General features: G+C 51.1%; 1 protein-coding gene across 1 annotated transcript; it reads left to right on the forward strand.

Annotated features, from left to right (window-relative positions):
* Nucleotides 1–5,761: 5,761 nt before the first annotated feature.
* On the forward strand, nucleotides 5,762–7,528 carry LOC112105907 (noggin-2-like). The gene has a single exon (XM_024198907.3). The coding sequence runs from the start codon at nucleotides 6,406–6,408 to the stop codon at nucleotides 7,048–7,050; it is 645 nt and encodes a 214-aa protein (XP_024054675.1). The 5' UTR covers nucleotides 5,762–6,405; the 3' UTR covers nucleotides 7,051–7,528.
* The last annotated feature ends 17,705 nt before the right edge of the window (nucleotides 7,529–25,233 follow it).

The following is a 25,233-nucleotide window of genomic DNA, read 5'->3' on the forward strand; positions in this document are numbered from 1 at the left end:
TCCAAGGAAGGTTGTGGAATCCCTGTCATGGGAGGTTTTTAAGAACAGGACAGACAAATGCCTATCAGGAATGATCTAGGTTTACTTAGTTCTTCCTCAGCACAGGGGAATTGGACTAGATCAATGGTTCTCAACCAGGGTCTGGGGCCCCCTGGGGGGCCATGACCAGGTTTCAGTGGGTCTGCCAAGCAGGGCCAGTGTTAGACTCACTACATCCCAGGGCAGAAAGCCAAAGCCCCGCAGCGCAGGACTGCAGCCTGGGACCCTGAGCACCATCCGGGGCTGAAGCGAAGCCTGAGCAACTTAGTTTTGCTGTGCCCCTGTGGCATGGGACCCCGGGCAATTGCTCTGCTTGCTACCCCTTAATGCTGGCCTTGGCTTTTATATGCAGAAAAACAGTTGTTGTGGCACAGCTGGGCCGTGGAGCTTTTATAGCAGGGGCAGGCAAACGTTCTGGTCTGAGGGCCAGGGCCGGCTCTGGCTTTTTTGCCGCCCTAGGCAAAAAAGCCAGCGGCCGCGCCCCCCCATTGTGGCAGGGGAGGGCGGCAAGCCTGGCCGGGGCTCTCCGCTTTCCCCCCGGCGGCCAGAGCGCCCGGGGGAGGGCGGAGAGCCCCCGGCGGCCAGAGCGCCGGGAGGAGGGCGGAGAGCCCGGCTGGGGCTCTCCGCGCTCCCCGGCGGCCAGAGCGCTGGGGGGAGGGCGGCAAGCCCGGCCGGGGCTCGCTGCTCTCCCCCCGGCAGCCAGAGCGCCGGGAGCAGGGCGGAGAGCCCCACGCACTCCCCGTCCCGCCCGGCTCCGCTCGCACACCTCTTCTCCCTGGCTGGAGCTCCGCGCTCGCGCCCCCGCGCACCAGCGCCTGCCCGGCAGCTCTGTGGCCCGTGGCCGCCAGGCTCAGCGCCGCCTCCCCACAGGCAGCGGGCGGGCGCTGCTGGAGGAGGTGCTGGAGCCCCCGGGCCTCGCTCTCCTCCTGCGCCTGCTGCCGGCGCAGCGCCACCTGCGCGGCCATGACCCGCTGGCGCTCGGCGATCAGCGCGCATTTGGCGCAGGCACAGTCCCGCCAGCGACAGAAGTGTTTGTGGCCCTTGAGCGTGGACACCACGCCGTGGTTGCGGCAGCGGGCGCACTTCGGGGTGCAGCCAGAGCGCCGGGGGGAGGGTGGCAAGCCCGGCCGGGGCTCGCCGCTCTCCCCCCGGCAGCCAGAGCGCCGGGAGCAGGGCGGAGAGCCCGGCCGGGCCCCGCTCTCCCCGACCGGCCGGAGCGCCGCGGGGAGGGCGGCGAGCCCAGTCGCGGCCCCGCTCTGGGGCCGGAGCGCCCCGCCGTGCCGCCCCCCTCCAGGCGCCGCCCCAAGCACATGCTTGGTGGGCTGGTGCCTGGAGCCGGCCCTGCTGAGGGCCACATCGGGTTTCGGAAATTGTATGGAGGGATGGTTAGGGGAGCCTGTGCCTCCCCAAACAGCCAGGCGTGGCCCGGCCCTGCCCCCCCCCCCACCCCCCCCCCCCATCCACCCCCCCCTTCTCCCTGTCCTCTGATTGCCCCCGGAACTCCTGCCCCTGACTGCCCCCTGGCCCACCATCCAACTCCCCCTCTCCTTCCTGACTGCCCCCCTGGGACTCCTGCCCCTATTCAACCCATTCCCCGCCCTCTGACCGCCCCGACCCCTATCCACACCCTCACCCCTGACCACCACCCTGAACTCCCCTGCCCTCTATCCAACCCCCCCGCTCCCTGCCCCCTTACCACGCTGCCTGGAGCACTGGTGGCTGGCGGCACTACAGCCACGCACCACGCAGCACAGAGACTGGGTCAGGCCCGGCTCTGCAGCTGCGCTACCCCAGGAGCTCGCAGCCTGCCACCCAGAGCATTGCGCTGGAGGCACAGTGAGCTGAGGCTGCAGGGGAAGAGGAACAGTGGGGGAGGGACCATGGTTGAGCTTCCCAGGCCAGGAGCTCAGGGGCCGGGCAGGAGGGTCCCGCGGGCCGCATGTGGCTCGCGGGCCGTAGTTTGCCCACCTCTGTTTTATAGCATATTGGCGGGTCTTCAGAAAGAAAAAGGTTGAGAGCCCCTGGAGTAGATGACCTCTTGAGGTCCCTTTCAGCCCTGCATTTCTATGATTCTATGATATTTTAATTAGTTGGAAAATGCTGGAGGCCAGATCCCCAACTGGTGTAAGTCTGTGTCTCTCCACTGACGTCAACAGGCCTATTCTGATTTACACCAGCTAAGGATCTGGCCCTGTACCTAAAAATCTTATTTAAAACATTCTTCCATTATATAATTTGACATTATATTGAATGAAGAGTAGAAGTGAAAAAGAAATGGGAAATGCCCTTTTTATTTGTTTGTCAGATGCATCCTGCATCCAGCCATCTCTGATCAACTTATATCCTGCATGGGGCCCACAAATGTCCTGTTGACTAGGGCACCCTGCTTTCCTGAAGGTGCATGGTGAGAATTTGCCTCACTAGTACACCCCATTCCCTTACTTGCCCTGTTTTGGCCCCACTGGGTGACTGGTTACCTCATGCCTTTGTGAGGGAGTGACGGGCACGGGCAAGAATGTTCTTTCATAGTGTCAGCACGGAGGAGCCAGCTGTGTGTCCAATTTTTGGACCACGTTCAATGTTGATGTCAGTGGAGAGCAACGCAGAGGTTAAGGAGGTGAGAAGGGCTTGGGTTTTTCACTATGTTGACATACACCAGCCCTCACGCTCCAACACCCTGAGCCTACAAGGTTGTGAGTACATGTCTCAGATGAGAGGTTTTTATCCTTAGCCTCCTCCATATTGAAAGGGGGTAAGGAAATGCCTTAACCCAGCTTTACTTTAAGCCAGGAGGTCCCAGGGGGAAAGAGGTGTTTCTCTTAAACTGGAGTGATACTCTGAGCGAGGTCCTGCCCTCGTGTGCTGCAGATCCATAGATACCCACAAATACAGCACATTCAGTTGTGGAGTAAGACTCTCCTTGGGGGTTATGTTCCATCAACTGTGCACTGGGATTTTGTGCAGGGGAGAAGGGGCAGTCACAGTCTGGTCAAAACTGGACCCTGACTCACTACACTGAGCACAGTTTAGTTTTGTGCATAGTGATAAAAAGGTTTTGAAGGGGATATGGGCTGCCATGGAGCAGCACTGCAGTTCTGGAGAGGGGAAGGACCAGAATTAGCGCTGATGACATTTGAGTTTCCATCTGGCTCAGAGCTGCTCCTCCTCAAGAATCTCTGTCCACCCCTTTCACATGTGACAGAGGCTGAGAATGGCAACCAAAAACTTTATGTTGCTAAAAAATTTCTGCTTCAAACCCATGGCCATTCCCACCTGACATGCTCATAACTGGCAGAATGGCCCTGCGGAGGCCATATGTATGAGAACCCAAGTCAGTGCACATGCGCACTCTCTCCTGTCCTGTGTTTATTGCTTTTTAGCAAGAGAAACAAAAGTGGGATCCATGTTCTGTGCAGAAAGAAGCAGTGTGGCCCCCACTGGCTGTGGCTCTCAGCTACATCTCAGATGTTTCATTAGAAGACCACTTCTTAAGATCTACTCTTGGACACTTTTCCCAACAGCCTGCTCATCCCAATCCCTTGCCTTCCCTGCAGCTGCAGTAGCGCTTGGCTACTTGAAAAAGCAATATTAGGAGATAAGCTGAAAACAAACTCACTAGAACGATGGGTGGTGAGGCTGTTACATCTCCCTAGTTGTATCTGATCTGTTTATTTCCTGTCCTCTGGGGCAGGACATTACAATCCTTGGTACCAAATCTCCCTTCATCATCTGCAACCCCCCACAGCTCTACTATCTCCAGGTTCCTCTGCAGTTTGCTTCTATATGCTTGTATGTTTGCCCTTCCTCCAATTTTGGAGTCATCCACAAATGTGGTCCTGCTTGAATGTATTCCAAAGAAACACAGGAGTCTCTAGGAACACTGAAAGAAACTCGGTCTGCGCTACAAGAGACATCACTGCCTGAAGACTGACAGATGGTTCAACATTGCACCTGCCTGAAGTGGCAAGTGCCACAGCCTGAGAACCACTGAACTCAATGATCTCTAGTTCCCGTGGTCAAGTTGGAGCTGTTAAGAGGTACATTTAAGACACCTGTTGGGCAAAACCCAGTGGATTTGTCCTTAATTAGGGAGTGTGGGAATATCAGAAAGAAAGTTCTGTGACATCACAAGGAAAGAAACCAACTTTCTGTATGGTTTAAATGCCTGCACAAACTGTAGGAACACTCCCTTGGGTGTGGGATAATGTGCAGTGTTTGTGTCATCTAGTTGTCTAAACACTATGGATAAAATTCTGCTCCTGTTAAATGACTGATTCTCTTTAGGTGAATGGACTTGCTCCAGATTTACACCTGTGAAACTGAGAGCAGACTTTTGGTCCCATGTGCCCACCTGAAGCAGAGCTTACTGTTATCCCATGCAGTAGTCACTTCCCCAGAGCAGCATAAGCCACTAAGTTGTCTGTCCAAAGGTGACCTCATTCAGGGCTGGCCTTCTAATTTGCAGGGTGGAAGAGGGGGTGTGGTGGTGGGAAATCATGCCATGTTTGCTTGCTTCCCTTCTGGTCCTGATGCTGGAAGGGGTCAGGGATCTGGCTTGTAATACTCCCGTGGCGCCGCTGGCAGAGAGGGAGAGCTAGGTCGAATGCATGATGAGCCCTCCAAAAAGAGCCGGGTCACAAGCGACCATTGCTTGGCTGGCCCATATCTCTCTGCAAAACAGCAGTGTGTGAAAAGCACCAGGTTCCCCTGCTTTCCAAAACAAGTGCCTGCAGCAGCTCCCAGTGGTCGCCCAGCAGCCTCTGCAGGATTCTCTGACACCTCTGTTTTCGTGTTAACCCTTTCAGTGCTCTCCAGCACATGGAATGTGCCCGGGAGGGCCATGCAGCCAGACGCAAGCTCGGCCAGCAGAGACCTAGCTAGGCCCGGCAGAGGTGCCATATATTGCCCTGACGGGTCCATCTTTGAGCTGCTGCAAGTCCCGTCAACAGGGAAAGGGTTGAGTGCAGGTGAGGGCTGGGCATTAGGACCCAGCGGGCCCCTCGGCGCAGGCGGGGGGCTGTCAATCAGGGAGCGTAGGGAAAGTGACAGCGGTGGGCAGTTCCAGCTGACACCTCGCGCTGGCAAGGGGGATATTTAATTTGGGCTCGCGCGGGGCGCTCGGCAGTGCGCGGCGGCCGTGCAGCGCAGAGCGGAGCGGGCACGTGGGTCCCAGCGCTCCGCAGGGCACAGCAGCCGCAGCCAGGCGGGCAAAGGGAGCCAGGCTGCCAGTGCCGCAGGATCGGAGTCCGGGCAGGGCTCCTCCGCCAGGACCGCCCGCGCAGCCTGCACCCCCCCCCCCGCCCCTGCGCTGCCCGCGGCTTCCTCCTAGTGCACAGAGCGTGCGTTGAAGTGACCGAGGCACCCCGCAGACGGGCGGGGGAATGGGCAGCTCCTCTGGAGCCTGGGCTCGCTGAGGGCTGGGGCTCGCCACGGGCTGTTCGCAGAGCAGGGGGTGCTCTGGCCTCCACTACACAGCCCCTCCCGAGAGCTGCTGCTTCATGCGACCCGCGCTGCCCTCACCGGGCAGGGAGCCCCCGAGGACGCCGCCGGGTCCCTAGTGCGCGGCGCGGAGCACCAGCCTGCGTCCTGCCCGGGCCTGGGCAGCGGGGGATTTACAGCCCGGAGCCGGGTGCGGACCTGTAGTGGGCGGGCGAGCGACTCGCTTGGAGGATGAGCCCGGGGAGAACCCTCGGGATCTAAGTCCAGCTTCCTGAGCCCCGGAGCCGCCCGGCACAAGGCGAGCCCAGCCATGGGACCGAGCTCCGCGCCGCTCGCCCGGTGCTGCGTGTCCGCCTGAGGAAGCGCCCTGCTCCGATCGCGGGACGGGGAAGGGAAAAGTGGGGAGCCCCCCTCAGAGCTGCAGCTGTTAGTGCGTGTGCAGGACTCTCCCCTCCCCCTCGCTGCCGCCGGCCGGACCCTTTGCCCAGCTCCCCGTCTATAAAGAGGGGTTTATTCTTGGGCTCCAGTCTCACGCCAAACCCTGTCCCAGCGTCTAGACAAGCTGTCGTGGCTCTAAGTCCAGCTGTCACCATGGGGATGGAGCCGGGGCCGCTGTGAATCTTGTGGAGCCAGAGCGGAGGGAGGGAGCTAGCCGCGGAGGGGGAAAGACGCCGTGGCCCTTCGGAAGGCTGCTCGCAGGGGCGCAGGGCTGCTCGCCCGGCTGCGGCAGCGGGGAGCCGCCGATGCTGAGTCCCAGCAGCCCCGGGGGAGCTATTTAAAGCGACGGGCCTCGCTGGACTTTGTCTCGGCCTATTTATGACTCCCCTGGACTTGGCAAGGGGCAGCGCGGGGCAGTAGCGAGAGCTCGGAAACCATCCCGGGGCGAGTCCCGGCCGCCGCCCGGGGCCTGTCTGCGCCGGCGGGAGCATGAAGGGGCCGCAGACTCTCCTGCTCTGGGCCGGCTGGCTGCTGCTGCAGCGCGGCTCCGGCCAGCCCTACCTCCGCCTCCGGCCCTCCCCGAGCGATAACCTGCCCGTCAAGGACATCCTGGAGCACCCGGACCCCGAGTACGACCCCAAGGAGCAGGACCTGGACGAGCGGACGCTGAGAAAGAAGCTGGGCAGCAGCTTCGACCCCGCGTTCATGTCGGTGGCCGCCCCGGCGCCGGGGAACCTCTCCAGCCCGGCGCCCCCGCCCAGGCTCAGGGGCTCGGCGCCGCTGCCCGGGGAGCTGAAGAAGCTGGAGCTGGGCGAGAGCCCCTTGGGGCCCCGCATGAAGCTGGGCAAGAAGGCCCGGAGGAAGTTCCTGCAGTGGCTGTGGGCCTACACCCACTGCCCCGTGCGCTACACCTGGAAGGACCTGGGCGTCCGCTTCTGGCCGCGCTACATCAAGGAGGGCAGCTGCTTCGCCGAGAAGTCGTGCTCCTTCCCCGAGGGCATGTACTGCAAGCCGGCCAAGTCGGTGCCCAAGACCTTTCTGCGCTGGTACTGCCAAGGCTGGTCCAGGCAGAAGTACTGCACCTGGATCCCGGTCCAGTACCCGCTGATCTCGGAGTGCAAGTGCTCCTGCTAAGCCGGGCTGGGGAGCCGCTTCCGCCGCGCTGGGCGTGCCCCTGCTTGGAGAGCCAGGCTCCTGAACAGACTCACCGGGATCCCAACTGTAGCGAGGGGGGCGGTCTCCATTGCCCTGGATCCCAACCCCGTTGCATGGGGAATCTCAGAGGATCGGTGCACCAGGAGGCATCATCCAGCTCAGTACCTAGCTGTCTCTCGCAGTGCAACTCGTCCCCCTTCCCCCCGTTCCTCCCTTCCACCGAGACCCTGAGACTGAAAGGACACACACAAAGATGGACACACGCTCACAAGAGGATCTGTTTGTGCGTTTCTCTCCCCTTATTACATCCCTTGCACTGTTTATGACTTATTTTATTTTAAATGGGAAAAGCAAAACTGAAAAGGAACTGCAGTGCAGGCCAGAGGCAAAGCTAAGCACTACAATCAGATGTTTATTTTTATACTTATATAGCGTTCTAACAAAACAAAACAGAGAGAGAGAGAGAGAGAGTTACCAGCCTTGTAAATATAGAGATTTTAAAAAGAAGGGGAAAATTGCAGCTGTTTATTATTATTATTTTATTATTATTATTATTATTATTATTTTAAAGACATAGGACCACATTTTAAATCCATCCCACTAAAATCTGAGTACTTCCCTGCAAAAGGGAAGGGGGAAATTTCCAGTCAAGATGATTCAACAAAAAACCAACACAGAAGCCCTTGAAGATGTTAATTTCTATTTGTTGTATTTTTGTCTTCTACAAATGTTTCAACTAATCTGCAAAGCTCTCTACGTTTTTAAAAAGTGTTTACTGATTAATTACAAAGGAGATTTTTTTTAAAGTACAAAGTTATGAAAGAGTGGAGTCTGTTTTGTTGGTTTTGGAATACATATAGTAATGTAGAGATGTTAAAAGAAATTTTCTGTGTACAGTTTATTTATTTTTAATGTTTATGTATAAAAAAAGCTAGAGATTATGCCAGAAAATATTGGAAATGTTTACTTGAATATTCCTTTAAAAACATATCAGTGTAAATATGAACTATGACTGATCAAAACATTTTTAGCAATAAACTCTATCTCTGAAGAAACACTTACTGATGCACTACAGAGTTCTGGGAAAGGAGATTATGGTGCTAGGTTTCTTGGAGCCAGATCCTGAGCTGGTGTAGCTCAGTATTGCTCCACTGAAGTCAAGAGACTTGCACCACTTTACACCGGTTGAGGATCAGGCTCTGGTTTTATTTAAATTCTGCACCTGGTGGGGAGATGGAGGACAGAAGAGAGGGATAAATGGCTCATAAGGGATAAAATAATTGAAATGTTTTGGGAAGGGAGCAATTGTCTAGTATCTGCATGAGTTTTTCTTCCTTCTTCACTGTGCCTTGTCAGGGTCTCTCTCTTACTCTGTGTCACTAGGATTCCAAGTTTCAGATTTCTCAGATTCTCAGTGGTGGAGGAAGGGGTAGAGGTTATCGCCTGAGCCATTAAAATGCCTGGCAAAATTCAAAAGCCCATGTGTTAGAGCAAATGTTGTAGCTGTTGCTAGTCATTAGCAGGGGAGGGAAGGAGTGGGGGTTGCTCTGGGCCTTGGAGGAATAACCCGAGTGGGGTGGGAACTGGGAATTCTCTCCCCAGTGGAATGTGTCATTTGCCATTGAGTCAGGAGGAAGAGGAACATTCTTGGGGGATTGACCTGGCAGAGGTGCTGAGTGCCTTCAGCTCCCACTGAAGTCACCATTTGGCCCAATCCTGCCAGGGGGTGAGCAGGATGCCCTACTCTCCCTCAGATGGTGCTCAGCTCCTTGTAGGATCATCAGCCTCCAGATGGCCGGTTGCGGGCGGAGTGGTGTTGGCATGATCCTGTGAGGTGCTCAAGTGAGTGGAAGTTGAGGGAGCTCAGCACTTTGCAAACTTGGGCCCTGAGGGGCCTACTCCTGCTCCTATTGAAATCAATGGGAGTTCTGCCTTTGGGCTCAGGATCTGGTCCTAACAGGGCTGCCACATTGGAAGAGGGGGGAAAAGGAAAAGGGGAAAGCTGGTGGCAGGATCTGGACTGCAACTGCATGCATGGAGTAGTCTGCAGATGGTGGTGGTGATGGAGGCATCTTCCCCAGTTCTTTGAAATCCTTCTCATCCTGGGACATAGAGTACATTGAAAAGAAAAAAAAAAAAAAAAAAGCTCTTTGGAAAACTCTTGGTCAGTGAGGAGTAAAACTCACTCCCTAGTTCAGCCATGTCAGCGGTGTGCAGAGATGCTGATGGTGAACTCCAGCAAAGGCAGGGAAAGCTCTGATCACCATCCGTCTGAGCAAAGTGCATTGGGATGGTGGGCAAATGGCAGCCGGCCTGAGTCAGAGGCCATTGAAGTCAGTGGAAAGACTCCCAGGAACTTCTGTGGGGTTTGGATCAGGCCCATCAAGCTTTATAGAAACCACCTCCAGCCAGTGCTTGGCTCCTCTGGTGGGGGTAGAGCGCCTGCCAAGCTTCCTTGGGGCCAACGCTACTCGTGGAGGGACTGGATTCAGATTTTAGTAAAACACAGGCTAAATTTGGAATAGGTGCAAATTACTGCAGAAGGGAGTGTGTTTCCAAAGGGATAATGATTTTAGCACTTGACATCTTCCAGGAGCCGTGTAAACAGTAACTCACTCATGGGAGGGGAAACCGGTTGGCCTTCCCCCCCGCCCCTCCCAGATACCCAGTCTCTTTCAAGGGAGCAGAAAAATAACACTTCTAGTGCAACTTGCAAAACATCCGGGGTGTTTGGCAAAGGAATGGGTCAGCTCATCTTGCAAGAAGAACGACATCTGTGGTGTGGACACCGAACATCTGTAGGAGGCCTTTTGCCCGGGTGTGGGGGTGGGGCGTGGGGGAGGGTATTCTGGGAAAATATTTTGGACATAATCCCAACAGTATCTGGTGTGTTGGGATTTGGTTACAAATGGCCCTTTAACATCTTAGTGCGTTTTGTTCTGCAGATTCCAGGGGTATGTGGAGACCCTGCTTTGTGCTAACCTGGGAAATAAACCATTCCCCGGACTCAGTGGCTGAATATAGTTGTGGGGGAAGGGAAAAGGGGGTGATTTTTTGTGTGTGTCCTAATTGCAGAGGATAAAACAGCCTAAAAGCCTCCATGCTGTGCAACTGGAGGGGTCGCCTCAGTCCCGAGATCAGGAACATACTCCCGATACAAGGGAGTCAGGGCCAAATGTCTGCAGCTTCTGCTTCAGTCTTTAAGTTTAACCAGATGTGGGGGGAGAATAAGGGGACCTACCCCACCAGACAACATTTGACTCCCTCATTCATGTCCCTCTGAGAGGGGCTGCAAGAAAATGCATTCTCACTCCTGATCTCCCCTGCCAATCCCCATTGCTCAAATGCCCCTATTATTTTCTGATGAAGGTTTTGCCACTGTGTTACCAAGAGTGGTTTCAGCAGCTAAGGAAAGGCTGTGAATGTAGAAATGTGACATTCGTGGAACTGGGGATGGGGATGTGTGCAGAAGGCAGGATGATTAACCAATCTTCTTATATCGGGGGGTAGCCGTGTTAGTCTGTATCCACAAAAACAACAAGGAGTCTGGTGGCACCTTAAAGACTAACAGATTTATTTGGGCATAAGCTTTCGTGGGTAAAAAAACCATTTCTTCACATGCATCTGAAGAAGTGTTTTTTTACCCATGAAAGCTTATGCCCAAATAAATCTGTCAGTCTTCTTATCTCTCCTTGGCATCAGAAGGAGTTTTGGGTGGCATGAGAGATGGACGGGAATAAGGCCTAGTTTTTAGTATATCTGCTTGCAATTAGGGGACAGGCAGTGTGTAAAATCTTTCTCATGCCTCTATTGGTCCAATGTACAGGACACCAAACTTTGAGATCTGGCTCCTTTCCCCCAGCTCTGCCAGTAACTTGATGAGTGATGTGGGCCAGCTCTGTCCCTCAGTTTCCACATGTGTAGTGCTTTGAGATCTAAGCAAATGCCTCTTCATCCTTGCTGTCCCTTTTGCTTATAGACAGGTACATTTCAGCATGGGCATAGGAACACTTAGTCGTGTCTGGGAACACACACACTTGGGAACCACGGTCATAGCTTGGCACTTGCATTTATGGCCCATGATTAGTCCACATTGCCCTCAGACCCCCTCCGTTTCCCCTCCATGAATTGCCTATAGGCCCTGTGCATTTGGTCTTCCAGACTCTGCTGCAACCCTTCATTTTCTCCACCCTCCACCCCTATGCACTGTTCTAATATGCAGGCCTGTTTAGGGTGAAAGGAACTTGATGAATATGTAGTGTGATTTCAAAGTGTGTTTTCTGCAGCAGCAGCAATAACAACAAAGAGTTTGAGGGGGAGCCCTGGCCTTTTGGCTCACTCCGATGGTGAAGTCTCTGGGGTTTTGGAAGCCCCTTACTAACTCAGAGGCGCCACTTAGCCGACAGAACAGGATGAGGTGGTTAGCTAGAGGATCAGCAGCTTAACCCTTTCTTACATAGAGGGGGAAAGACTGTGAGTGACTGGGAGAGGCTGTTGTGGGCATGCCAAACACCCTTTTCCAATAGTATTCCCTGAAAATCACAGCTCAAAACAGTGCTAAACTTATGTATGTTTATAAAGATCTCTCTTGTACAGGAGCCTTATGTCAGGGTACTTCTGCCTGCCCTCACCAGGGGAGTGGTAAAGTTCTCTCTTCTAACCAGAGTCCCCAGATCAAGACATTCCCTGCCAGCTGACAGTCCCTCTTGTTAAAGCAGCCTTGGATCTGGATGGTTGCTGCTATTTCACCTTGGGATCTGGATACAGTTCTCCTGTGTTGAGAAACCTTTCTTTTAAACTCACATTTGACTTTCACACCAGTTCTGCAGTGCGTGGCTGTTAAACTGTTTTCTATCCAATGCCAAAGAGGTTATTTTCTCCCCTTTGCCTTTGTTTGCTCCACCATTAGCCCAAGACCTCGTGTCTTGGACTTTGCTAGCTCAGGTCAGTGTGACGCCAGAACATGGTACCCTGGCCCATCCTCTTCAGTTAATGCTGTTTCACCAGTAAACCACACTGGGTGGGTTTTAGGTTGACCCAGTTTTCCACGTTACACTCATCCTCTGTCCCCAGTGAACCAGCCTCTCAGGTCCAGGGCCCAAGGTTTTTAGTGTCAGCACACGTCATGTGACTGAAGCCCAGTTATAATGTAAAACAGTGGTCTCCAAAGTGGGATGCGCAGCAGGAGGAGCGCCACCGGAGCAGAGCCGCTTTTTCTTTTTTTTCCCTTCGGCAGTTCGGCTGGGAGTCCAAGCGGCTTTTTTTTTTTTCCCCCCCCTCAGCAGTTCGGCTGGGAGTCCGAGCAACTTTTTTTTTTTGCTTCGATAGTTCGGCTGGGAGCAGGGGGTGCGCGATCAAAAAAGTTTGGAGACCACTGATGTAAAACAATAGCTCAGCTTTAAGACAGGTGAGTGAACTAGACTGAAGAAAATAATCTCCATGAATCTCTATCTGAAATGCAGACTGAACCTGAACATTTCTTTGGTTCAAAAAAGGACATATCTCTCCTCCCTCCCATTGGCATTTATTATATTGTTGCTGCAACGGTGCTGAAGTATGAGGAGAAAAGTTTTTCCCGCGGTATTTCCAGCTGAACTGAAAGTACAAGAAATGTCACAAGGTCTGTTCTTCTGAGACTCCAAGACCAAGAGTTCCAGGTGAGCAGGATACGAATCCTAATAGTACCCAAGTGTTCAGTAGTTTATAGCAGTGGTGCAAGAGATGCAACTTGCTGGTCTACACTACTGCGGTAAATCGATCTAAGGCCTGGTCTACACGGGGGGGGGGGGGGGGGGGGGCGACCTAAGATACGCAACTTCCGAAGAAGTGGGTTGTAGCCCACGAAAGCTTATGCTCTAATAAATTTGTTAGTCTCTAAGGTGCCACAAGTACTCCTGTTCTTTTTGCGGATACAGACTAACACGGCTGCTACTCTGAAACTTCAGCTATGAGAATAGTGTAGCTGAAGTCGACATATCTTAGGTCGACTTACCTCGCGTCCTCATGGCGCGGGGTCGACTGCCGCTGCTCCCCCGTCAACTCCACTTCTGCCTCTCGCTGCGGTGGAGTATAGGAGTCGACGGCAGAGTGATCGGGGATCAATTTACCGGCAGGTAGTGTAGATGTACCCTAAGTTGTGCTACTTCAGTTACACGAATAACGTAACTGAAGTCAACATAGCTAGATCCGCTTAGCGAAGTGTCTACACTGCACTGTGTTGATGGGAGACGCTCTCCCGCCGACTTCCCTTACGCTTCTTGAGGAGGTGGAATACACAAATCGATGGGAGAGCACTCTCCCATCGATTTAGCGTATCTTCACCAGACCCGCTAAATTGACACTGCTGCAATAGCAGTGCCGATTTAGCCGATAGCGTAGACATGGTCTAAATGTGAAGCTCCATAACTATATAGCTATAGCAATACAAGTGCACTCCATTGAATGCCTGGGTTATCAATGGGGCTAGAACACACAGCCTTCAATGTCAGAGCCACAGGCCTCTACTACTTGAACTAAAGGAGTAATTCAATTGGCTAGTAGTAGTAGTAGTAGTAGTAGTAGTAGGTACATGCCAAACTTATCCAGTATGTTAGATCAGTGGCTCTCAACCTTTCCAGACTACCGTACCCCTTTCAGGAGTCTGATTTGTCTTATGTACCCCCAAATTTCACTGCACTTAAAAATTACTTGCTTACAAAAGCAGACATAAAAATACACATCTGTCACAGCACACTGTTACTGAAAAATTACTTACCTTCTCATTTTTACCATATACTTATAAAATAAATCAATTGGAATATAAATATTGTACTTACATTTCAGTGTATAGTATATAGAGCAGTATAAACAAGTAATTGTTTGTATGAAATTTTAGTTTGTACTGACTTCACTAGTGCATTTTATGTAGCCTGTTGTGAAATTAGGCAAATATCTAGATGAGTTGACGTACCCCCGGGAAGACCTCTGCGTCCTCCAGGAATATGCATACCCCTGGTTGAGAATCACTGTGTTAGATGGTACCTAAGTGCAAAGTCCACTTCTATGTGTAATGCCCACCTACCCTCAATCATTCCTCAGGGGGCTGCATATGTTGTAATTCTGTGTAATTGCATATCTCTGTGTATAATTTGGCTGCCATCATATCAACTTGTGGCTCACGTGCTGCCCGTAACACTATACTCATCCCACTCGACTGCATACTCGCCAGTAGAGCAGGTCACAGACCTATTGCCAACATGTGGGCAAATAAAAGCAGCAGGTTCTCTCCCCTGTTATTTGGGGAGGGAGGTATTATTTGTTATTCTAGTGTCTGATCAGCTGCCAGTTCATTTGTGGAAAAAATGTTCATGGAACCCCCCAAAATGTCATGAACTCAAATGATGATTAATCCAAAAATTCATACCAGAAGTTTCTTATTCCTCATTTGTCATTCTGTTCAAAAATTCTCAGCCAGCCCGCCAGTCAAGGAGAAGAAACAATACCATGTGACTTTTTAAGAGTCCAGTCACGCATTGTGAGTACATAGTGAATCATTCATGACCAGTTGAAATGAACAGTTTGCAAGCACCCTACTGGCTAAAAATTGTTTGTTCACACTGTTCAGTGAATACTTGTGAAGAATGAGGCCACTCACAAAATTCAGGATCAGTTTGCAAACAGAAAAATGGGTCTAAGTATTCTTGGCAAAGAAGGATTCCACCATGTTGACACATAGAATATTAAATGAATGGGCAATATCATTGATGAAGTGCAGTAGAGTAGTATGGTTTAACTGAAATAAAGGAGTAACTCTGGGACTCTGCAGTGTAGTATAATGCAGTATTATGACTCGGTTCTTATTTCTTACTTAAAATATTATACACATGGTGCAATGCTTGTTGGTACTGAAATTACTGAGCTGGACTTTAGTAGAGATGAATGGTAGTTTTTTTTAATAAATGAAAACATTTGAAATATTTATTCTGTGGATTTGGTCTCAAGAGACTCATTGCATTACTTTAGATATTTGCATATTCTGTTTTCATGTATGTTGCCACCACGTGTCCTGGGCTATGCAGAATGTGTGTATACTTAAAGGCCTAGTATCAGGGGGTAGCCGTGTTAGTCTGTATCTACAAAAACAACAAGGAGTCTGGTGGCACCTTAAAGACTAACAGATTTATTTGGGCATAAGCTTTTGTGGGTAAAAACCTCACTTCTTCGGATGCAAGGCCTACATACTTAAAGTTGTTTAGGCCTCTGACTCCCATTGAAATCAATGGGTGTTAGGCTCCTAAATAGCTTTGAAGGTCTGGGCCAAAGACTCTTTGCAGATCTACATGGAGCTATGCCTCTACCCATAGCACGCCAATATAGGCAAAGGGCTCTAGAAATAAAGATGACCCTATAGAAACAAATGTTCTCTCTCCAGTGATAATGTTGGTGGTGAATGGTTTGCCTTGTAGGACAGTATAGGAAATCAGATAACCAGTTATGGGCCCTTGGGTAGCAATCAGAGTGGCATTTGGCAGGAGTCATTCACCTCTCTCCCACTGACTCCTTCGCACAGTACAAACCTTAATGCCTGATCCATAACTCATGGAAGTCATAGAATCATAGAATATCAGGGTTGGAAGGGACCTCAGGAGGTCATCTAGTCCAACCCCCTGCTCAAAGCAGGACCAATCACCAACTAAATCAGTCAATGGGAAGTGTCTCCTTATCTTCAGTGGGCTTTGGTTCAGGCTATTTTGGAGCAAAGATAAACCTTTTCATACAATTCAGCTCTGTTGTCCTGCAGCCCCACTGATGTCCCCAGAAGTTTCCACCTGCCAATCAGCCACCGTTGTAGTGCATTCCATATGCTTTTGCTCCTGACAGTCACAGTGAGAGCAGCATTTGCAGTGCTGCTTCAGGCAGTGGGACATGGTGTGTCAGTTTCTCTAGAGACACAATGGGGAGAGCCTGACTCTATGGGAAGCAGGGATGGGCAGCGATAATGTTTGGAAGGCAAGTGAGGGCTAGATCTCTGGGTGAGTGGGTAGGGGGTGTGCATGGGGGAGAGGGCCTTTAGTGTGAGTGGGAGCATGAAGGCAGTGCTGCATGAAAGATGGGGCAATTATTCTATACTGGGTGGGACCCCAGGGCCGTTGCTAATGAGGGAAGAGTGGGTAGCAGTATTTAGGGAGGAGCAAGTTATCCCGGATGCTGGCTCGATCCAAGAAGTTGTTTATACATGTGCAACTGAATGTTGTTCTAGGAGGGTGGTGCTGAGAGCTATGAGTCATCCTCAGTGGCTGCCTTCCTCCCCCTGATATTGCCTGCCATGCTTCTTCACCATTTGCTGCCAAAATGCACCATTTCTCTCCAAAAGCTGTTTGTGAGGGATGGGGGAGCCACCCCAGGCTCAGCTCATCTGCTTCATTTGGGCAGGGGCAATATCTCATCATGTAAATTAGATGAGGCCATAAGCTGGACTGCTTTAAAATTGCCAGCAGCTCCGTAGCACAGAGCTTGCTCTCACTTCCCTGCTCTGGAATGTAAGGGGACCTACGCCCTTGCTAGCAACTACCCTGGGTACCTCCTTCTCCGGGCACTTGGGTAGCAGAGAGGCTGGTTCTGACTGTTTATAAGAAAATAATGCCAGTAAAGTGCGTGTTTGCGTGTGTAGCTTTGCAACATCCAATGGCAGTTCCTGGGGGGGTGCATCCTCAGACATCAGGGCTGACCAAACTTTGCTCAGCTGAGGTTCACTCAATAACTTGCCAGGAGTCCAAGGACTACACTTAATTTCCATAAAATGCATCAGATTGCAGCTTCCCTTTGCTTTACTAGGCGGCACCCCAATGGAGGAGGAATGGCATGACCCATAAATAGGGCCCTACCAAATTCACAAGCATGAAAAACACATTACAGACCGTGAAAGCTGGTCTTTTGTGTACTTTCTCCCTATACTATACATATTTCATGGGGGAGACCAGTGTTTCTCAAATTGCGGGTCCTGACCCAAAAGGGAATTGCAGGGGGGTCGCAAGGTTATTTTAGGGGGGTTGCGGTATTGCCACCCTTACTTCTGCACTGCCTTCAGAGCTGGGCGCCCAGCTTTGAAGGCAGCACCCAGCTCTGAAGGCAGCACATAAGTAAGGGTGGCAATACCATACCATGCAACTTTTACTTCTGCACTGCTGCCTTCAGAGCTGGGTGGCTGGAGAGTGGTGGCTGCTGACTGCAGGCCCAGCTCTGCAGGCAGCAGCACAGAAGTAAGGGTGGCAATACCATACCATGCCATCCTTACTTCTGCGCTGCTGCTGGCGGCGGCTCTGCCTTCAGAACTGGGCTCCCAGCCAGCAGCCACCACTCACTAGCCGCCCAGCTTTGAAGGCAGCCCTGCCGCCAGCAACAGCACAGAAGTAAGGGTAGCAGTACCGTAACCACCACCACCCCTACAATTACTTTGCAAACCCTCCCTCCAACTCCTTTTTGGGTCAGGACCCCTACAATTACAACACGGTGAAATTTCAGATCTAAATAGCTGAAATCATGAAATTTACGATTTTTAAAATCCTATGACTTTGAAAATGACCAAAATGAACCATGACTTTGGTAGGCCCCTACCCATAAAGCTTTGGAACAAGATGGAGTATTGCATGCTGGGAGCTGTAGTGACCAGGGGCTGCAGATTCTGTGCATTAACAATGACAAGAGAAGTAGAATGCTGTGGGCATGAACCACACTTTGGCAGCTCATGCCTTACTCAGCGATTTGCTGGAATCAAAGCAGGCGCTATCTTTGCTGTGACCATTCTTACTGAGGAGCAGTTTGGGCTGGTGCAAGTGGTTCTTCTACCACCTGGAGAAGCCACGTCTCCACAGTGGGAGTCAGAATCCATGCTCAGCTCTGTGGACACTTTGCACTGAATGATTTGGGAGCTGCTTGATTCCTCCTGGATGCAATGCTGGGTTCAAGAGAAGCTGCAGCTTATCCCCACAGAAGGAGGAAAAGGCGGCAGAAGAGGAAATCTCCAGTTTGGGAAGTATCTCCTTCGTGAGTCTTCTCTCTTATGAAAGTGGCTGTGAAAACTCAGCATTGAACAGCTCTCTGTTGCTCAGCAAGGTAAGTCTGGCTACTTCTAGCTGGTAAGAAAGGAGAACGAGTCACCGCAGCAGAGAAACCACTGCTTCGGAAGTCCATTTCTACCTTTGGCAATCTCATCCTCACCTCTTAGAGTCATGGCTGGATGAGGGCCTGGAGAGAGAGCACATGCTCACCGTGTACTGGCCACAGCACATGAATTGTCTTTCCATCCATGGTTAGTGTGACCATGTTTCCCTAAACTGAAAACAGGACACCGGTAAGAGATGGTCAGTGCTCAGGGGAGTTTACTTACAGTATGCAAAAAAGATAAGGTGGTTTCATATATTTTATATATATATGTTCACTTATTTCATGGTTTCATATATTTTACTTAAAACTCAGTAGTTACTGACATTGTTCCTAGTCTTGACATTCTTCAGGGTGTGAAGTTGCTTGATATCAGTTGTATTTCTCTGATGATGCTATTTTTCTGAGGATTTGCTTGTCTTTCAGCAACTTGTCATAGAATGCAGTACAGTCTAGAGAAAAGTTAACTTGCACACACAAGACAGCCCGCATGTTGGAGACATTCAGACGTGATTTTTCAGGAGACCACACATCATTCACAATTGAAAAGACACGTTCACCAGGTGCTGTAGTACCAGGCAGAGATATCACAAATTCCACAGCCTTCGCTAGATCTGTGTATTGTATTTCAGTACGGTCCATCTCTCGAAAAATCTTTTGCCATCTTTTGGTGATGGGCGTTCTCTGATGGTTCCAGTCTGAAAGACAACTGGAGACAATTGATTTTGCACTAAACCACTCAAAGAGACAATTTTCATCCAACGTTATTTAAGGTGGGAATTCTAGTGTGGCGTGCAGCGAGGCTGTCTTGCATTTGCTCCCACTGCAGCATATTCCTCAGCAGAGCCCACTCAAACTTTTCGGTGCACTCAAAGGTGGATCTCCAGTGCTTTTTTAGCTTCTGTATCTTGCCTCAGAAAAAATCCTGAAACACTTGGTGTTAAACACTTACTTTTATCAGCATCTCTGTGTTTCTTGCTCTGAAGGTGCTGGGTAATGTCATTTCGACCACTGTGGGCCTTGGAGAAATGTGCTCCACATGTCTCACATATAACTTTGCTGCCGTCCAATGTTGAAGTGTCTTTTTTAAAAAACTTGAACTGTTTTTGGAAGTCTTCATTACAATTACACAGATGTTTCCTAGACATTTTTATAGCAAAAAATAACCACACACAAACTATTGATTCTTCTAAGGACACAGGTATGCACAAGCCCCTCTCCCCCCCAAAAAGGAACAAAAGCATAACCTGGCAACATCATGTGACAGCTGGGCAATGGAGAGCATCAGCTGCTTGCTAAGGTGCCTAGCTCTGAAGACAGTGTCCCCGCCAGCAGCAGCACAGAAGTAAGGATAACATGGTGGTATTGCCACCCTTACTTCTAACACAACCAGCCCTTGACAAAGGAGAACATGTGTGTGAATGAACTGTCTATGCTCCTTGTGGGGATTTTTTGGATACATGATGTCAGGCTGCCTCTGGCTGGGACCCTGCTCCTGACAGCCCCTGTTTTGCTGAACCAATTCCTTGCTATGGGCCAAGTTAATCTCCAAGTTGAAGGGTTTACACCAGAGATCTCTATGGCCTGGTAAATCTGAAACACCATGGTAGAATTGATTTTCAAGTGTTCCTTCACAAGGCATTCTCTGAACACTGGCTCAGCCCAGCATCTGGGCACAGCACTCTGCCTCCACGGCAGGCAGCCTATTTGGCTCGGGGGGGTGAGGGGGGACGACTCTTACCTACCACAAAATGTGCTTTAAAAACCCTTCTTATTTTCCCTTTTCTAGGCAAACATTGGAACTGTGAAAAGATCATCACGCTGCTTTCAGCCTGCAGCTGCAACGCAGCTAACCAACAAAAATCAGCATTTAAATTAGAGCACTGCCACTAACCCCCATCGGATGTCCTGCGTGCAGCATCCTTCAACGCTGCTGATGCTGACAATCCATTTAGCCATGTTTTGTGCCCATCAATAAAAGGGGTTCCTACCTTCTTGCTGCTGACCTTACACTGAGCAGGAAAATTAATATAGTGCTTCCATACACCCTCCTGGTCAAGTTGCTCAAAGCATTCTATATTTACTCATGGGGGAATTCTGAGCCAAAAAAATAAAAATTCTGCACCAAAAAATTAAAAATTCCATTCAAAATATTTTAAAATTCTGCATATTTTATTTGTCAAAATAAAGCAATATAATCACACTGGTTTCAATTTTGATAATGTATTTAAACTACAGTACAGTGGATGGAGAATGGGAGTGGGGAGCATTGGAGTAAATCCCTTTATTTCTAGTTATTATTCAACAAATATATGCAGTCATATGCTCAGTGTTACATCATAGGCAACTGAAGAGCAAGTGAGGGCTGGAGAATCAAACTCACAATTTATATTGGCTATTGACCATCTCCAGAAAGGTAACAAATAGTTCAGGAGCACATTTTGATAGGAAATTTTTTCAGTCCAAAGATTGAGACCAGCTCTAATCACTAAAGCACCATAAGCATTTATAAGGCCATACTGTCCTTTACACCACTCTGGCAATGTAAAGGAGCCTTTTTACATGTGTTTTATGCTCCTGGGGGAATTCACAAAGACAATGGGAACAATTCACTAAACAGGCAGGCTGCTACATTCTGCTCTGCCTGCGGGGACAGAGTCTGCCCCACACCTACCTCCTCAGAAACACCCCAAAGCCCTACCCCTCCATGTCAAATGTGCTACAATAGCGAGCAAGAGGGACAGAGTATCTCTTTCACACACACGACTGCCCAGGCCCTCCCTGCCGTGATTTACATATCTACCGGCTGCTTTGGGCACCTGAACCAACCTGCCTGAGCAGCTGGGGAGGAGCACATGACCGCTCTTGTGGCTTCCCTTTGCTTCCCCATCAGAAGTCATTTTTCTGCGGGGAAGCAAAGAAATCTGCAGGGGATATGAATTCTGCACCTGTGCAGCGATGCAGAATTCCCCCAGGAGTATATATTGAGCCTCACAGTAAGGAAGGCTCAAACTCTGAGGCAGTGCAGAAGTAAGGGTGGCAATACCATGTCACCCTTACTTCTTTGCTCTGCCTTGCATCCGGCAAGTGAGGCTGCTGCCCAGGGGGTCAGCTCTGAAAGCAGCACTGCCTGTATGCAGCACATTTCTCTGAAGCTGCTGGCAGGCATCACTGCCTTCAAAACTGACACCCCTGGCAGCAGCCACAGCTCTCCGCTCTCCACTCTGTCACTCACCCTACTCTTTGTGCATCCTTCTCAAAAACCAGTGACTGCAGTCACTGAACTCAGGGAGGAGTGCACCATTCTAATGTGTGCAGCACACTCATTTTACAGAACACCAGGCTGCTTGGAGAGGGATTATACCTCTCTGAGGCACAATCCTTTAAGTAAACTCCTCACTATTCTGTGAAGCAAGCAGTGGACAGCTGTCCCGGGTTGACCCAGCTATAAGAACTATCTATAGTGTCCAGGCAGAGAATGGGGGCTGCTGTCTGGGGGGACAGGTTTGAAAGGAGCACTGCTTGCCAGGAGCAAATTTCTCCCATCTTGCTGCCGGTGGGCAGCACTGCCTTCAGATCACTGGCAGCCTCTCTCTGCTCTGCCTTGCAGCTGGAGCGAGAGGGGGCTACTGCCCGGGGGGACAACTCTGAAGGCAGAGTTGCCTACACAAATCAGGGACAAATGCCCAGTTTTAGTGAAAAAATAGGGATGGCCAGAACAGAGCTGAAAAAGGGGCCTGTCCTGGCCAAAATGGGACATATGGTCACCCTATCCATGGTGATGTGCCATCCAAGTGCAGCTGGAGGACCTTCAAAGGTGCACATTCAAGGGTCTGCAAGCTCAACAGGTGCTCTCTGTGTTGGGCTGAGGAGGGTCTTTTAGGAATGTTGCACTAGAGGCCACAGTTCCTTTCCCGACGGAGCCTTTATCATTAAATCCAGCCCTGACCACCCATCTCTTCACCGGCGCTGTTACCTCATGGTGTATGGTGGCGGGGGCTGTGTTCCAGACACAGAAAGAGTAAGAATAGCTTGCAGAGGTAGTTCCAAACCCCTTTGGTTCAGCAGGGGACACAATGGCATGTAAGATGGAAAAGGCTTGGCTCCAAGGCTCGTGGGGGCGAGTCTGCATTCTCTGAACTCCATTAAAAAAAAGGCCCCCTTTCAGCAAAAGACTGAGCTTCCTTCTAGCCCACTCCCCCGCAGAGCCACAGGGGCACACAAGGGGATAAGGTTTGTCCCAGGTGAAGGCAGTCCCTGAAACACACCAAGTATAGAAAGGGGTCTTTCTCTGTGAATACTTCCTTGGTCTTGAGTGGCCCAGGATGCTGAGGGCAGGTGTAAAGGGGGGCTGAGTCTGGCTTTGCGGGCTCATCCCACAAGAGGGCTGTTCCTGGGCAGTGGAGACTTGGGGGACTGGAGAGCTCTGTCCTAATATGTGAGCTGACCCTGGGCTTGTCTCAGGGAAGGGAGTAAATCTGGGCCACCTCCCTGAGAGCTGGGGATCACTTGGAAAGCTCATTCAGCGAAAGAGAGCCCCACCTAGTGGCCAAATGCTGAAGTGTGTTGCCATATGGGATTGTAACACCGCATGTCCAAGGGCTCTTATGAGGAAGAGAGTGAGGAAATGAAACACTTTGGAGTATCTGTGCTTGGAGGACTACCAAATGTAGACAGTATCCTGGCTGTGTCTGATCAGGTTTAAACTGCTGTGTATGGAGCTCTGAGTGGTTTTCCTCAATCAAAGCCATTAGGAGCAGTGGACTCACCCTTTTGTTTTGCCCATGTGCTTTCCATATTTCAGTGTTATTTATTAATAGCATTACTGTAGTGATCAGGAGCCCCAGTCCTAGACCAGGACCCCATTGAGCTAGGCACTGTACAAACACACAGCACAAAGATGGTCCTTGCCCTAACGAGCTGACAGTCTTAAGTATGCTCCAGAGTTACCTCCCCCATTGGATCCTCTGTCCTGGGCCCATGCTTCCCCTGAAAAAAAAACTTGGAACTTCAAGCTTTTTAACCTTTTCAGGTACCCCCCTGCACACACCAATGACCAGTTTCTTGTATTAACCCCTGCATTCCCTTTTAGATCTGTTATTCTCACCAGACACTGAGAATGAAGTATTTGGGCTCACATGATGTTTCAGTGTCATTCAGCTGTTTGTATCTGTGACGGGGTGGGGGTCCCTGTCCAGTGCGGGGTAAGTACACCCCGTCCCTCAAGCGCCCATTTCTTCGGGGTAGGTCGCCTGATGAACTTATACTGATAAGATTGTCCTGTGTCAGAAGATAATAAGGCCTACTGATCAGAATCAGTGGCGACTCTGGTTCACGGGGTCAAGGCCTAGCGGCCTGAGTCTATAGGGGGTCTCTGATTCACAGGGTCTCGAGGCCTAATGGTTGGAATCAATAGTGGTTCCCTGGTTTGCTGCATATCCGGGCCTAGTGGTCGGAGTCTCTCAGGAGTCCCTGGGCTGAGGGGTAGGCAAGCCTGGTGGCCAGAGGCAACGAGGAGTCCCTGGGCTGAAGGGTAGGCAGGCCTAGCGGCCAGAGTCAATGTGGAGTCCCTGATTCACAGTATAGTGAGCCGCCCTCTGGCAGAGGGTTCCGCCACTGAGGTCAGCGGGGATCCAACCGCAACACGCTGCCTATGTCCGGGACTATGGCTAGTCCCCCCCGGGCTACTTTCTACCGTGGTTCTAGTGGCACTAGTTGGGGGCGTCCTCAGATTGCTCGGCTGGGGCTGTTCCCGGCATCTCCGATCCCTCCTGGGTATCAGCGTGCACCTGGGCATCAGCTGGGGCCTCAGCGCTTTGAGTTTCTGTGGAGTGCTACATCCTTCCCCTCCGGCAGTCAGCCGCAACTGAACTGGGTGGCCTGCCTTTATACATACACTGCACCTGGAGCATGCCCAGTAGGGCTGTGGGGGCGTGGAAGAGTTAACCCCTTCCTGTCCAGTGTGGGGTGAGTACACCCTGTCACACACCCTCCCCCTTAAGAGGGCGGCCGGTGGGTGCTCTCCCTCAGCCCCCTCCCCTCCTGGCCATGAAAAAAAATCAGCATTGGCGTGAGCCATCCCAGGACGGTGAAATACCTGAAAGTCAGAGGGTCGCAGTGCCAGGTACCACCACATGATTCATGGATTAGTGTCTTTCATACTATTTAGCCAACGCTGGGGTGCGTGGTTCGTGCCCACTTCATGGCTAAGGCCTCCATCACAATAGTGGAATAACAGGTTTCTTGGGGAAACAACTTACGACTCAGGTCTATACCTGGGTCATATGGGCTGCTCCTCCCCAACAAGTTCCTGTGACAGCACTGCCCTGAGGCCTACTTCAGAGGCATCAGTTTGCAAGATGAAGGGTTTCTGGAAATCTGGGTGTACCAGGACTGGTCCTCTCATCAATCGTTCCTTCAAGGCCTGTAGGGCTGTCTCACATTCGTTGGACCATTGGACCCGCTGAGGGCGCGAGTTCCTCGTTAGCTCCGTCAGGGGGGTAGCCAAAGATGCAAAGTCTGGGACGAACCAACTATAATAGCCAGCAAGGCCCAGAAATTGTCGAACCTGCAATTTCGTTGTTGGGGTGGGCCAATCTCGCAGGGCTTGTACCTTATCGACTAGGGGCCCAAGTTGCCCTCCACCCATGGTGTACCCTATGTACATCACCTCAGGCTGCCCGAGATGGCATTTGGTGGGGTTTGCTGTGAGACCGGCATCCTTAAGAGCCTGTAGCATGCTGGACAGATGCTGGAGATGGTCTTCCCAACATGTGCTGTACATGACAATGTCATCTATATAGGCAGCAGTGTACCGCCCATGGGGCTGCAACAATCGATCTATGAGTTGTTGAAAGGTGGCTGCGGCTCCATGCAGCCCGAACGGCATCGTTCTAAATTGGTACAAGCCGAAGGGGGTTGGGAAGGCCGTTTTAGGACGGGAGTTCGGCATCAGGGGAATTTGCCAATATCCCTTAGTCAGATTAATTTTGATGATAGGAACTTAGCACCCCCTAGTCTCTC

Source organism: Terrapene carolina, unplaced genomic scaffold, assembly GCF_002925995.2.
Source record: "Terrapene carolina triunguis isolate 2854851 unplaced genomic scaffold, T_m_triunguis-2.0 Scaffold67, whole genome shotgun sequence".
Lineage (NCBI taxonomy): Eukaryota > Metazoa > Chordata > Testudines > Emydidae > Terrapene > Terrapene triunguis.

Coding starts and splice junctions, on each gene's coding strand:
- LOC112105907 (XM_024198907.3), top strand. CDS start 6,406: ATGAAGGGGCCGCAGACTCTCCTGCTCTGGGCCGGCTGGCTGCTGCTG.